General features: G+C 46.8%; 2 protein-coding genes and 1 pseudogene across 2 annotated transcripts; 1 reads left to right on the forward strand and 2 right to left on the reverse strand.

Moving 5' to 3' along the window:
• Nucleotides 1-3,277: 3,277 nt before the first annotated feature.
• Nucleotides 3,278-5,930, reverse strand: LOC117863392 (probable ascorbate-specific transmembrane electron transporter 2). Its single transcript, XM_034747081.2, has 4 exons — nucleotides 5,280-5,930; nucleotides 4,235-4,283; nucleotides 3,923-4,125; nucleotides 3,278-3,847 (listed from the first exon to the last, which is right to left on the reverse strand). The coding sequence occupies exons 1-4, from the start codon at nucleotides 5,430-5,432 to the stop codon at nucleotides 3,539-3,541; spliced, it is 714 nt and encodes a 237-aa protein (XP_034602972.1). The 5' UTR covers nucleotides 5,433-5,930; the 3' UTR covers nucleotides 3,278-3,538.
• Nucleotides 5,931-8,629: 2,699 nt separating this feature from the next.
• On the forward strand, nucleotides 8,630-9,814 carry LOC117864791 (putative non-inhibitory serpin-10; annotated as a pseudogene).
• An 839-nt stretch (nucleotides 9,815-10,653) lies between these two features.
• LOC117863393 (heavy metal-associated isoprenylated plant protein 39) lies at nucleotides 10,654-12,051 on the reverse strand. The gene is made up of 3 exons (XM_034747083.2): nucleotides 11,988-12,051; nucleotides 11,804-11,882; nucleotides 10,654-11,528 (listed from the first exon to the last, which is right to left on the reverse strand). The coding sequence occupies exons 1-3, from the start codon at nucleotides 11,997-11,999 to the stop codon at nucleotides 11,359-11,361; spliced, it is 261 nt and encodes an 86-aa protein (XP_034602974.1). The 5' UTR covers nucleotides 12,000-12,051; the 3' UTR covers nucleotides 10,654-11,358.
• Between the last annotated feature and the right edge of the window lie 258 nt (nucleotides 12,052-12,309).

Consider the following 12,309-nt stretch of genomic DNA (forward strand, 5'->3'; position numbering starts at 1 on the left):
ATCCAAAACCTTACCAAACAAGTTCGCTGGTCAGCAAATGGAAACACAGAGCGAAGGGGCTAAAACACAGTGAGATATGGCTAAGCACGCGTCAGCTTATAGGCTACGGTTTGACAGGCCTGGTTTACCTCGCCACTAATGCTGAAGCTGAAGCATACAAGGCTGGCATAAGCTTCGAAAAAATCCTGCATCCACATCCACGCGGGCCCCGCCGCCGCGTTGGACGCATCGCGGGGACATCGCGGCTCGACAGCAACCGTGTCGGTAAGCCAGGCACCAATCCCGTCGCCATTCCCCTCTGCAGTTCCTTCGGAAACGTGCGGTCTTGTTTAGTTCATCCTCAAATTCCAACTTTAACACTATGTAAAAAGAAGATTCCTCGTCACATCAAATTTACGGTACATGCATGGAGTACTAAATGTAGATGAAATTAAAAATTAATTGCACAGTTTTATTGTACTTTGCGAGACGAATCATTTGAGCCTAATTAATCAATATTTGGACAATGATTCACAAATACAAACGAAACGCTACAGTGTTGCTACAGTAATTTTGGCACCCTAAAATTGGGCAACTAAACAAGGCCTTAATGGGTTTCCTTCACCCCAAAGATCCATGCCCATACGCTGCAAGCCTTCCATACACGAACCCAGCCTCTTGGAATAATCCATCAGCCATCAGGCTCTGCCCCCATGCACCCAAATCCCTGTCAGGCTGGCTCTCACCTACATTTGTTGGCTTTCTCGGCCTTATAAATCCCGTTTGGACTTTGAAGTCGAGGGAGGGGATCGTTTTCAGCTGCTTGCGCGCCATCACCACCTGGCCCCAGGTTATCCTGGTGCCTTCTGGAAATTTTCTTCCGATTTCTCTGCTGTTCTGACGTTCTGATGACTTGCACGTCGTTTACATAAAAAAAACATGGGCAATTCCGTGTGCGGCATGGGCTGTATCCGGCTTTTTCTTGATGAAGATGTATGCATTTCTTTATCTTCAGGCTAGGGGTTTACAGGTGGAGGGGTGGAGCTGTGATCTGGATGGAGGTTAATGAGTTTATGGGCCAAGTCACCTGGACTTTGCATTATTCCCGGTGCCGGCCGGGTCTTTATGATTATTTGCATTGCTGGAGATTCCGCCAACAACAAAGCATTCCAAACGGAAACTTTTAGTTGTATATCCAACAATTTCTCAACTGCGAGTCCTGAAGTGAGTACTAAAATAGACTTGTATCCTTACTGAGCAAGTGAGCATACTATATGTTGTCTGAAAAAAGACAGGTCAGGATCCAGTGGTTCAGGTTGGAGCGAAGTCTTGACTTGACAACAAATAGGCTTGCCTTGACAAGTAGGACTGAAATAGTGGACCAAACAGCCGTTCAGTGACACAGGCGTATGATCCATGTATGGGTGCAGTGCTCTGAAAGTTTGAGGCGTCAGTATTCGCCTAACCAGACAGTGTTATCAGCTTCACCTGCCAAGTGATCGGCACCCAATTCGCAGTTGTGAAACGACTGATGACTTTTTGTTCACGTTACTCAGTACCGATCACTGTAATTAGGTGAAGAGCCTCTTCTCAGCTTTATACATTTTGCCATCTTCTTCTCGTGGGATGCGGATAAGATCTTTTCAGTCAAAGGGGTAAGGATCAAATTCACGTTTAGAATCGACCCCTAATCGAGGATGTCTTCAGTGCATGGAAAATTTCTACGATTTTTCTTGCAGTCTCCGGTTGATGTGGCAAAACGATGTCTGAAAAGCGTGGCGTTCTTGCTTTCAGTCAGTGATCAAACAGGACATTTGCATAGCAGTTGTTGCACGATTTCCTTCAGCAGGTACATGAGCACCAGCGAGTACTCGGATATTGTTTGCTGGAAAGCTCACAAATGACAACACGAGCACAGGTTCAGATCGACCCACAAATAAAGAAGGATATGGCTGTCCCGTTAGTCCAAAGCAGATGGAAAAAAAAAACAAGAAGGGCTTGATGGCCCATCAGAGTTCTTTCATCACTGCAAAACTAAAAGTAGGTGCATTATGTGATGCTTTATTCGTTGGTTCAGCTCAATTGGCCGCGCTGGAAAGAACCGATTAACCTAGAACACGAGACGGACAGGGCCATGGTTCTCAGAAGGTGACACTGTCAAGAATCGTGCATTATGATTTTTGACATTTTGACCCTCCAATTGGAGCCACATTAAAATGTGAAAGCAAAAGAAGAAATTCTTGGTTTTCAGGTCTAAAACTAAGTGTTCTACCATCCACTGCGGTGGAAGTACACTGAAGCACTAGATGCAGCTGCAGTAGCACTGAATATATGGACTGTATTATTTGTCCTTTTCACTTGGTGGGCGATGTTTCGTATCTCATTTTCAGGCCCCAATGTTTCCTTTTCCTTTAAATAAAATAATCGCAAAAAAATCACAATTGCATGATGGTAGATTCGGGTTTATCGCGAAAATCAGAGAAGTGCTCGTGTGCTTTACAGTTAACTAAGTACACACGGCGACCCTACATGAAATGTGCCGTGTCCTTTTCAAAATGACTTGGCCAAGAGTATGCTTAGTCTAGGCGTTTGTAAACAATCAGAGCGTGATCATGAATAGTCATTTCTTTTGGTGTGTAACGATTCCAGGGGTATTTTTTATGCATGACAGATTCGATGAGCTCACAAAAATCTGCGTTTAGTACCAACTTGATCTGTCCTAACCTAACAAAGTACCACAGTTTAATCCGTTGAGCGCTTATAAACAGTTATAAAGGCGTGTTTGTTTGCAATACAAGATCTTCTTCATGATCACTTCGCTATATGCTTTACAGCTACTGAAAAATGATGGTTTTTTCCTAAATATCATATTAGAGATAACCATAGGGAAAAAGAATTCGCATTTCTTTCTCTCACCAATATTCGCTTCCATTTATATTCTTTAACCTTTTTATTTTTGGCCCTTTTGACTGAAATCCCTGGTGCAATGTATTGGAGCCGGTCATGCTCTTTAGTCTTAATCAGTGTCAAACTCAGTGCCAATTTGTTCTAGAATTGGGAGCAATCAAAAGGAACAGAAGCTTTTCTTTTTGAGAGGAAAACGAAACAAAAGCTTCTGGTCCTTGAACGTGCCAAGCTCAGCCAGCCTCGAATTATATGGTCCTGGAACCAGCCCAGCCAGCCTGGCTACCTACAAAATGTGACGCCCTGGTACTAGCCCAATAAGTTCTCTGGGTCAAAACCTGAAGCTAAACCAGGCCCATATGCTTTTGTCCACGTTTTTTTCTTCTAGCGAGAGTGCATGAAAACGAGAGAGGTCTTATTGCATTTGCTACTACACCCGAGGACCAGAAGAGTGTTCAAATTATCATCTCAGTCAAAGAAAGAAAGAAAGAAAGAAAATAAGAAGAACGTTCATACCAAGTACTCCAGATTTACAAATAAATCCGGATGTCATTTCAGACTGAAGCCGGAAGCCGGAAGCCTGATGGCATGGTTCAGACTTCAAACCGAACACAGCGGCACTCTTCTGAATATTTCCCTTCAGTAAACGTTCCCTTTAGTTGACGGGGATCGGAGCGTAGCCCTGCGGTTCCTCGACGTGCGCCGGCGCGACGGCGGCGACGACGACCGAGGCGCCGAACAGCACGACGACGAGCGCCGTGAAGTTCACCAGGAATGCCTCGGCGCCGTACTTGTCGAGGCCCCCGCTCTCCAGGAAGGTGAGCTTCTCCAGGAACCCGAGCTCCGCGGTCATCACCGCCAGCACGTAGACGAAGAGCCCGAACAGCGCGTGCCACGGCAGCGCGCTGCGTCTCAGGCTCGGCGCCGCGCCGGGAAAGAAGAAGGTCACGAACCCGAACACCCACTGCGAGCGTCATCAACAGCCGTCAGACGATCAGCTAATTCGCCGGCAAGAACAGGGGCGGTCGGCTGGCGTTACCTGAATCCCGTAGAGGGAGATGGTTCCGATCCCGAGCCAGGAGTGCAGGCTGTAGAGATTGGCGATCCCGCTGTCGTTGTGGAACTTGAACGCGCAGTAGATCCCAAAGGCGCCGAGGACAGTCGCGATGGCGTGGAGGATCAGGTGCGTCAGCTTGGCTGTGTCGTGGTTCAGGTTTGGGAACACCTTGTAGATCATAATGGCTGCAAGAATTGATCAGGAGCAATCAACGCTTCATGCTCATAAGTCATACGCTGCAGATGGAAGAACTCAAGTAGTATGATTTGTTTTGTTTTGAGTTTTTGCTGTTACCTTCACTGCCGAGGATAATGTAGCCAATCAGCATAAGGACAGGGTGAACCTGCAATGGATATACCACAACACAAGAAAAGTTACAGCCAGTGAGTGGGTGAATACTGAATACTCAAATCTTTCAAGCTTTCTACATTATCTTCACAATAAGCATTTCAAAACTACTCCCTCATTTCAAAATGTAAATGACGATTAGTTTTATCCTAAGTCAAACGCAAGTTTATAGAGAAATATATTAATATACACAATACAAAATAAATGTATTATCGATAGATTCAATAAAACTAATTTGGCATCGTAGATATTGGTGTATTTCTCAATAAACTTGGCCAAAGTTAGAGAAAATTTACTAAACAAAATAAAATCGCCTTAAATTTTGGAATGGATGGAGCACCATGGATGGTCAATTGCAGGGTAGGTCACGTGAGTCATTAGTATTATTAACAGCTAGCAGTAATATAATAGGATCAGCCCCATGTGCTGTTGACTTTCTTATGTATGTATGCTATCTAAAATCTTGGCATCATTTCCGTCTCGTTTCCTATCTACGGAGTACTAGTATAATATTGTATGTGAACATGAGCTCCCAGTGAACAAAAGGACCAGTGTTATGGCTTTTTGAATTTTTTGCATCTGTCTTCATCAATTGGCTCAAACGAGTGCCTCAATCTTATCAAGAAAAAACAGAAGAGTGCCTCTAGTAGACTACAGATCATGATCGTCTAGTGCCAGATCAAATCTATCATACAGCGCCGAACGAATCAAACCTTCAAAGCTCATAAGGCTGACGATTTCAATCCAAAAATTCCAGATTTTTGGAATAGCTAAGAACACAATTGATTCAGAACTAAGAACCGAACAGGTACTAGGGTCCGATATTCCTCTTTGTTGCTAAAGCGGTAAAGCGCCCCCACTGACGTGACCCGTAACAAACAAAGCAAGGAACAAATTAAACTGAGAGAGGAAAGCTAATCATCCCAGAGGCTTGCAACTTGCAAAGAGAAATGGGGCAAAAAGGAAGCAGAAGCATGGGGTAGTCGCTTACGTTGAAGATGAGGTTCTTGTTGGGGGCCTCGAGCGCGAGGCCGCCTCGGAAGTGGACGCACCACACCAGCACCAGCACCGCCGCCACCGCGGCCAGCGCGTGCGCCGCGTACGTGAATGGCGTCGCCTTCACGCCAAGCCCGGCCCTGGCCATCTCGCTCTTCTTCCTCCTCCTCTTCTTCCTCTGCCCCTTTTCAGGCCGTGCGGTGATGGCTCACGCTCTCTGTCCGCCACGAACAGCTCGAGCTACGGGAGTGAGGCCTGAGGAGTGAGGAGCGTGTGGAGCACGTACGGCGGCCTCGTCCTTTATGAGAAGGCCAGAAGGGGGCCGGGAGACACAGAGAGAACAGGGCTCCGCTTCTGTTTCCTGGCTGTGGTTGGTGGGGGGCAGTTGCTGAGGCCGGGAAGGCGTCTCTGTTCGTGGGCGGATCTGGAGAAGTGGAGAGATGGGGATTTCACCGAAAAGGTTACCCCCGAGCCGTTCTCATCAAACAGACAAACACGCCCCCTCCATTACGAAAGGAATCGCCCTCGACAACTTGGCTCGTCAGTCGCATTGGGGATCAGTCAACTGGGGCGCTTTGTTTATTCCTGCCGCCCACACATGCTGAAGGGTGATCTTCTCCTGATCCCTGGCTAGTTGGTTCTCCGGTCTTCGTGGTGTGGTGTTAGAAGGTTGCCATGGCTTGGCTATTACCTATCCGGTTGGCCCTTGGCATCGGAGGAGTAAACCCGCGACGCCATGATTTGTGTAATTAATTGTGTCCTTGCTCTCATGCTCTGTGACAGCGAACGTAGGAAGGGCCCAAGCCGTCCGTGGCCGATGCAGGCGAACACACACGACCTGGCGCTGTCGTTGGAGCACGAGATACACGCGCTGTCGACAGGTCGGTCAGAGCTCTGGGATTGGAATGGCAGGTTGGTGAACAAATCCGTGCGCAACAAACTATTATGTGTGTGCAGGACGTCGCATGGACCATATGCGTGCAGGCCCAGTGACTGTTGGCCCGGCCTTCTTAATTATCGGTTAACTAACACACTTCCATTTTAGAAACGGTGAAGTCTACATTTATTCTCCCACTATCACAAAAGCTTTATTTCCACCCTTAGGCCGGTGTCTGTAGAGCAAAATAGTGATGTGTCTACCAACTTAGCAAAAACCACATAATCAATGGTCAACATGTATAGTTTAAGAGTATTCTTTGTCTGCTTTTGTATTTCGAGTGCCAAAATTAGACTATTGCGACAGTCTAAGAAGCAAAAATGGATCTTTATCTTTTAGGATCATGAATTTTAGCTTCTACAATCACAAGCTAAAACAAACAAACATCTTTCCATCTTATATTGTACTCCCCCCATTTCAAATTATAGACTATTTTAGTGTTCATATATTCATAGATTTTATTATGTATCTAAACATAGCGTATATCTATGTGCATAGTCAAAACTATTAATTTTAAAAAATCAAAACGACCTAGTACGATCTGAGTAACATTTTTGTGAGGCCAGTTTTTTTTTTGAGAAATTTTTGTGAGGCCAGTTAGTTTAATAGTTCGATCCCCAACTTGTAGGTCGTTACAATTTGCCACCTGTGCACACCTGTATAGAACGGCCCTAGGGGCTTTTTGGATCAACCGTGTGCAGACGTCTACTGTGCACGCAGTGGACGAGAAAGGAACAACGACAGTGGTTGAGGTCATGTAAGAGCCCAGCAACTCAACTACGCCCTGGAAGTCGCCCAAACCTCATCCTACGCCCTTCATGTGGATCAGGCTGTATTCGAAGCCTGCGGTTTGATCGAATGTATATAGCGTACATACACCTACCTTTGCTCAATGCCTATGCAATGCTTGGTTCATAGAAAGGATTGTTCTGAACTAATTTAAATAATTTTGAGTAGCCCAGAAGGATTCTTGCTAGCTCCAGATTCCATATTAACCAGGAAGAGTTTCATAATATTATATGGAACAGGGGCAGATCCATATCAAAAGTCATTGTTGTCATCCTCACTAAATGATGCATTATATTCATCCATATGTTCGTAATTTTCAGTGGAACTTGACAACACGGAATAGGGCTGGACCCACCCCTGATATGGAATCTATTTGCTGGTTACAAACATGTGAGGACAATAGCACAATATTTAAAAGAAAAGAAATTGTACACTATTTTCGGACCGAAAATTCCATGAAAGTTGCTGAGCCAGATTTTTAGACCGAGTTCGACCTTCTATTCTTTTTTTCCGGACAAGCTCGAGCTGGACCTTGTTTTCCGCTGACCAAGCCCGCCCTATAGCAGCTATGGACTGGCAAAAACCTGGTGGGCTCAGATCGGGTCAGGCCTAAATGCTCAGGACTAAACACTACACTCCTGGTCGTATATATCTCACCTTGGCACAAGCTTTGATCACTCTCGCACTCGTACCTCCTTCACAATCTAATCTAACCCTATCTATTTTTAAATTCAAAATCATATATTATTATAGCTTGACTTTTATTGAACCCGATCTTTAAATTTGCTACGCTAAATTTGAGGACCCTTTTAACACCCGTACGTGTATATTTACACCCGTACGTGTATATCACTTAATGCTCCCATGTGTATACGTAATATTCCTCCTCCAAACAAGCTGGTAGAGGAAAACATAACTGTTCATGCTAAGTTTATAATTCAAATTTGAATAAACAAATTCTATCATAATGTGTGTTATTTATTTTATTTCGAAATGTTATTGTGAGATGCGGCTCTGTATCAGACGGTTTGGCACATGGCTAATAAGTGAGCATTGGGTGCCTTGTTCGGTTGTTTAGGATTGAATCATGAAACAGATTTGTTTCTGAAGGGGATTGAGTGGATCCAGTTGTGTCACTCGATCCTGAAGGGTTTCGTTATAGAGGTTAACACATAGGGATTGATTCCGAATCGCTAAGAGGCTGGAATAACCAAAATGAGCTAGAATAGAATCAAGGGTAGTTCTATTCCGATCCGAACTGAACGATTATTTTGTGTTAGGCCGGATTTTTAATCGAATCAAATCAATCCGTGCGGAATAGATCTCATTCTGAACGGTTCCGACTTCCGAGGGAACCGAACGAGGCCTAAATTGGCTAACAAGTTGAACGCGTCATTTTTGTAATCCGTATCCACTACTTCGAAGTTGGATTCCAAAGGCGGTTTCCCACACGCGTTCCGGTCTATAAATACATCCCGATGGCTCCCCCTTCTCCCTCTTTCACACAACACAAACACCGCCAGATTTTAACCTGCTCCGCGTTACGCACGCAACCATACACGAGTTCTCTGCTAGTTACCCAAATCATATCACAGTAATCCAACCGCCCGCCACCCGCCATGGACCAGTGCTTGCGAGTAGCTTTGTTCCCCGGCATGGAGGCGATCGCCAAGCAGGCCAACTTCCTCTTCTCCCCGATGTCCCTCCGGGCCGGTCTCGCGCTGCTCGGCGCGGGCACGCACGGTACAACGTTGCGGCAGCTGCTCACGTTCCTGGACTCCGAAGACACGCACCACCTCGACGCGGCCAGCGCGAGGCTCCTCGCCGACGTGACCCCGTGGCCGCAGCTCACGTTCGCCGCCGGCGTGTTCGTGGACCGCACGCTCTCCCTTGCGCCCGAGTTCGAGTCCCCCGCCGTCTCCTTTCATCGGGCCGTCACGAGATCCGTCGACTTCAAGAACCGGCCCGTGGAGTCGCGCGCCGAGGTGAACGATTTCATCAATCGGGCCACAAAGGTCCAAGGGGCGCTTGCCCAACATCCTCTCCAGGGACCTGGTCGGCCCCGACACCAAGATCGTCCTCGCCAACGGCCTGCACTTCAAGGCGAAGTGGCACGGAGGTTCGACCCGTCGGACACCGTTCCCCACGACTTCTTCCGCCGCGACGGCAGGCCCGTGCGGGTACCGTTCCTGTCGGACGCCGGCATGCAGTGCGCCGAGAGCTTCGACGACCCGTGCCTGGGGTTCAAGGTCATCCAGTGCTTCTACAAGATGGTGGGGCGCGAGGGCAGGCTGGACCCCGGGGCGCCGTGCTTCTGCATTCTCATCTTCCTCCCGCACGGGCGCGACGGGCTCGCCGACCTGCTGCGCCCGGCCGTCACCCAGCCGGACTTCGTCATGCAGTGCGCGCCCCGGCGCGAGCAGGTCGTGTGCGTGTGCATGATCCCCAAGTTCTAGTTCTCCTCCGGGCTCGACGTGGTGAGCGCGCTCTGCCAGCTCGGGCTGACCGCGCCGTTCGACGAGGGCGTCGCCGACCTGTCCGGGATGGTGTCGAACATGCCGCCCGAGGGGCTGTACGTGTCGGCGGTGCGGCAGACGTGCGCCGTGGAGGTCGACGAGGATGGCACGGAGGCGGTGGCGGCGACGTACTCCGCTTCAAGCCCAACTTACAGTCCTCCGGAGAATCCCCCGCCGCCGCCGATGAGCTTCGTCGCGGACCATCCGTTCATGTTCGCGATCGTCGAGTACGAGAAGGCCGAGGTCTTGTTCCTCGGCCACGTCATGGACCCTTCCCAGGAGAATTGAGTCGGGCTGCGCAGTTTTATGGGTTGGGCACACAATGGCGAATCCAAGATGAGGCTGGGCCTTTTCGGGCCTCTTTTTGACTGTCTTTGTGCCGTAATAGGTTGTGACTTGCAAGCCTTTGGGATTGGAGTACAAGGAGATGCGAAATTGGTACCTCAATCATTTTTTACTGCTAGTCGTGAGGCAGCACTTGTAATCTAAAGAAAAACCTCAATCATTTTTTTAGAAAAAGGATCGATACCCAAGTAACAAAATATGGTACAGAAATTTCAATTCGTACGGCACATCTTGAGTTCTAATTAGCGGTAATAACTCCAGGATGGTAAAACTGTAAAAGTGGTGCTCATACGAGTTCTATGCAGTTTTCCACTGAAAAATTAAATTTGACTAATTTTTAAAGGAAAAATATTGCTGGTCCCGTAACAATGAAAAAATTCTCGCTACGGTCGTGTTCAAGGTAGCATTCCAGATGAACATGGTAAGGCCGACGTTAAATAATCATTTTGAACTCTTGATTTTATATGGCTACCTGGTCTTATCCTATCAGGTTTCACCCCTCGAATGAGTTTAAAAGTGATCCAAGGCAAGGGGAATGGACTGGATTTTCTAAGCTAATTCGAATAATTTTGAGTGCTACAGAAAGAAAAAAAGAAATTCTCGCTAGTTTTAAGTTCCAAGCCTACTCAACTGAATAATATGGCAAAAACTTCCGCAGTTGGGAAACATGTTGTAAACTGACCCAAACATGTTGAGCTACCAGCTCTATAGACAAGTGAAAATAATAATAATAATAATAAAGCAATATATCATGTGTAGCATAAAAAATAAGCTTCTGTTCCTGCAACAAATGCACCTAGTTTATTAATTATAACCCCTTGCAGGTAGCCAGACGGGAGACTGTACACCAAGCTTTGGTCTAAAGGTACACCGTACTCGCTACATCGACGGTAAGCAAATTAAGGACAAGTTCGTTTCAGCTTATTCAGCCGGCTTATCAGCTACCAAATAGTGTTTTCCTCTCACAACAAATCAGTCGTTTCAGCTTTTTAGCTGACTTATAAGCTGAAGCGAACAGGCCCTAAAACACCGACATCGCTAGTTCTACTATGTATGTTCATCCTAAGAGGAGAATCAAAGGGTGGTTGGATCCATAAACTAGTTCGAATCACATTGGATGTTTGGATACCAATTAGAAGAACTAATTGTGAACTAATTATAAAATTAATTGCATAAGCCGTGGCTAATTCGCGAGACAAATCTATTAAGCCTAATTAATTCGTAATTAGCGCATATTTACTGTAGCATCACATGGTCAAATCATGAACTAATTAGGTTTAATAAATTCGTCTTGCGAATTAGCCTTCATTTATGCAATTAGTTTTATAATTAACCAATATTTAATACTCTAATTAGTATCTAAATATTCGATGTGACAGGTACTGAACTTTAAAAACTTTTGTTCCTGAACCAAACATGCACTCAGCGACTCTTTTGGGGATAAATCAGCGTGGCATCGATGACGTGACTCGAGAGAATCCACTCGATCACTTCTTTCCCCCTTTCTTGTCGTCCTTTTTCTCTTCCTTCGCCGGCCCAACCGAGACAATATCGATCTTCCCAAACTTCTTCAACTTCTTGGCGATCTCAACGGGGTCCATGTCACCGATTACAGTCACCTTCTGCTCTTTGACATCAGCGCCAATCGAATCGATTCCTGTTTATTAAAATGAAATAAATAAATGAACGAATGAAAACCAGCATATGTATGCTAGCAGCCTAGCAGGAGAGCTCAAATTCAGCACAGAGAAACCATGGGTCACTGAAAAAGATAAGCCGGCTGAACTTATAAGCTGACTGAAAAGCTGAAATGGTTGATTTATTATGAGAGAAAAATACTGTTTGGTGGCTGATAAGCCGACTGATAAGCTGAAGCGAAGAGGCTGAAGGAAGTGACAGATCATGCTGACAGTACAAGCTAGCTGAAATTACCGTAGATATCCGCAACAGTTTCCATTGCCTTCTGCTTCACCCTGTCATCGCTCATCGAGGAGACCTTCAAGACCACCTTCTGCTGCCACGGAGCAAACAGCCCAGCAATAAATTAGAACCCTATCAGGGAACAGTCCGAAGCAGAGAAAGATGCGAGGAGCTGCGAAATGAACTGGAGCTGTACCTGCGGCGCCATCCTGGAGGAAGGAGGACAGAGACTGCTTGGATTTTTTTGTCGAACTCTGCAATGAGCCAATGAGCCGGTCCGTCCGTGGGGGTATATATATCGACGCAGTCACGCAGAGCTTGGACACCTGACCGCGCCACCGCGGTCCGCGTCGCGCTTGCGTGGTGGGCCCAAGCCCAGGGCATATGTTCGCCACTGACGAGCGATGCGCGGAATGAGAACAATCGCCTGGTGTGGCCGTGCCAATGGCGGCGGCTCGGACCAGTCATCAGTTACTTCCTGGGTCCTACTCGGCCGCCCTCCTCTTGCATGCACATGA

Source organism: Setaria viridis, chromosome 7 (genome assembly GCF_005286985.2).
Source record: "Setaria viridis chromosome 7, Setaria_viridis_v4.0, whole genome shotgun sequence".
Lineage (NCBI taxonomy): Eukaryota > Viridiplantae > Streptophyta > Magnoliopsida > Poales > Poaceae > Setaria > Setaria viridis.

Coding starts and splice junctions, on each gene's coding strand:
- LOC117863392 (XM_034747081.2), bottom strand. CDS start 5,432: ATGGCCAGGGCCGGGCTTGGCGTGAAGGCGACGCCATTCACGTACGCG. Junction 4,284..5,279: donor ACAAGAACCTCATCTTCAAC/GTAAGCGACTAC, acceptor TATCCATTGCAG/GTTCACCCTGTCCTTATGCT. Junction 4,126..4,234: donor CATTATCCTCGGCAGTGAAG/GTAACAGCAAAA, acceptor CAATTCTTGCAG/CCATTATGATCTACAAGGTG.
- LOC117863393 (XM_034747083.2), bottom strand. Junction 11,529..11,803: donor AACTGTTGCGGATATCTACG/GTAATTTCAGCT, acceptor TTTAATAAACAG/GAATCGATTCGATTGGCGCT.